Source organism: Loa loa (genome assembly GCF_000183805.2).
Source record: "Loa loa unplaced genomic scaffold supercont3.533, whole genome shotgun sequence".
NCBI classification, from domain to species: domain Eukaryota; kingdom Metazoa; phylum Nematoda; class Chromadorea; order Rhabditida; family Onchocercidae; genus Loa; species Loa loa.
In genome coordinates this window covers 32,957-34,563 of record NW_018108713.1, presented here as the reverse complement: position 1 = coordinate 34,563, position 1,607 = coordinate 32,957, and the positions used below count along the sequence as shown (strand labels likewise).

The 1,607-nt window shown below is 23.3% G+C and overlaps 1 protein-coding gene across 1 annotated transcript; it reads left to right on the top strand.

Moving 5' to 3' along the window:
• Nucleotides 1–440: 440 nt before the first annotated feature.
• Nucleotides 441–883, top strand: LOAG_15414 (hypothetical protein; the record flags this gene model as incomplete). Its single annotated transcript, XM_003150905.1, has 2 exons — nt 441–532; nt 770–883. Coding segments are annotated over 2 exons (204 nt in total), but the record flags the coding sequence as incomplete, so codon positions are not given.
• Between the last annotated feature and the right edge of the window lie 724 nt (nt 884–1,607).

Sequence of the window (1,607 nt, the reverse complement as noted above, 5' to 3'; positions counted from 1 at the left end):
CTAATTCGATTATTATTTTATTTGTTAATATTTTATTTTATTTAAAAACGGAAATAACAATAGGAAAATAAAAAAAAAAGAAAAAATTTCATTTCTTTTCCTACTTTCTCTTATTTGCTATTTTACAAAATTTTTGTCGTGAAGTTTTAATTAATTGATTTATCTTTTTATAAGTCAAGAATTTAGGACTAATGATTTACAAAAGTTTTAACAAATAAAATTGGAATAGATGCAAAGTGACGGAAAAAGAAAAATAAACGAAGAAAAATTGTCGAATAAAATGCTAACAGTTTCAATTAATTTCATTTTATTTTTTTTTATAAACCAAAAATTTAGAACTAAAATTTGTAAAAATTTTTGTATAATTATGAACTGGTTGAATAAAAATTAAATAAATTTATTGGTGGGAATATAATTTTTAGCTCAATCCGATATATCACATGATATGGTTATTATCATTTTGTGGATGGATTAGCTTACTTTCACCATTACCTTTCTCCATATGGTACTATATTATAGGTGATGGTATCAGGTATAAAATAAATCGATTATTAATTCGAAGTTTTCTTACCTTAAATACATCTTAGTGATGAATATTACCAGATTTACGATATTTTTCGCTTTTCATTAAACTGTTGTAAAATGTCTTTTCAAAAGCAAAATACTACCATTTTCATAGTTTTTAAAGAATTCGACGAAAAAAAAAAAAAATTAATCTGAAAAATTCAAAAGAATCAAACGATTTGAAAATAATTACCGGAATTTGAAGGAGTTTTAATCAGTCAATCGTTATGTGTCATATGTTCCAAACGACAATGGAAGCTTTACCACATACGATGGACACAATGATGACATTGTTTAGCATACTTCTTGCTGGTGGAAGGTTTCTATTGAAAGCAAACTTTAATTGAAGGATTTTGCATTTTTTTTTTCCCCTTTTCTTAAGTAAATTTATAAAGAAAATAAGAATGCTTTTAAAATTTGTTGAAAAACATAATAAAATATTTGGAAGAAAATTGAAAAAGGTAATTCTTAATAAGAAATTTCTTTTTAAACAAAAAAAAAAAAAAAGGAAAAAGTAAATTCTACTAATTCTGAAAAAAAATAGTTGCGTGTATTTTTATCACTATTTGTCATTATAAGATAATTTTTATAATTTATGATAAAATTGATTTATTTCAGGGAAAAATTTTTCTTGTAAAATTAAAAAAAAAAAACGGAAAACTTTTTCATGAAAATTCTTTTTTACTAAGAATTTTTTCTTAATAATAATTAAAAATTTTTTTTTCTTTTTTGTAGATTTTTAACACAATATCATCGGAATACATTAAAATTACGAACAGTGGAACGTTTTTCTCGTGCCATTTGGACAATCATTTTCATTTGCGCATCTATGGGCATTCTTAGGTTTTTTGAATATAGCACTGATGTTTATCAGTTCTGTTTAGGTATTGATTATATTAATTTACAATTAAGTAAGTTTAAAGGTGAAAATTTTCAGCAAAAAAAAAGAACAAAAAATTTTCAAAACATAAAATTTGAATTGGAAAGACATTCTCGTTTTCTTCTCCTCTTTCTTTCGCAGTCTTTTTCTTCTTGTTTTCCTG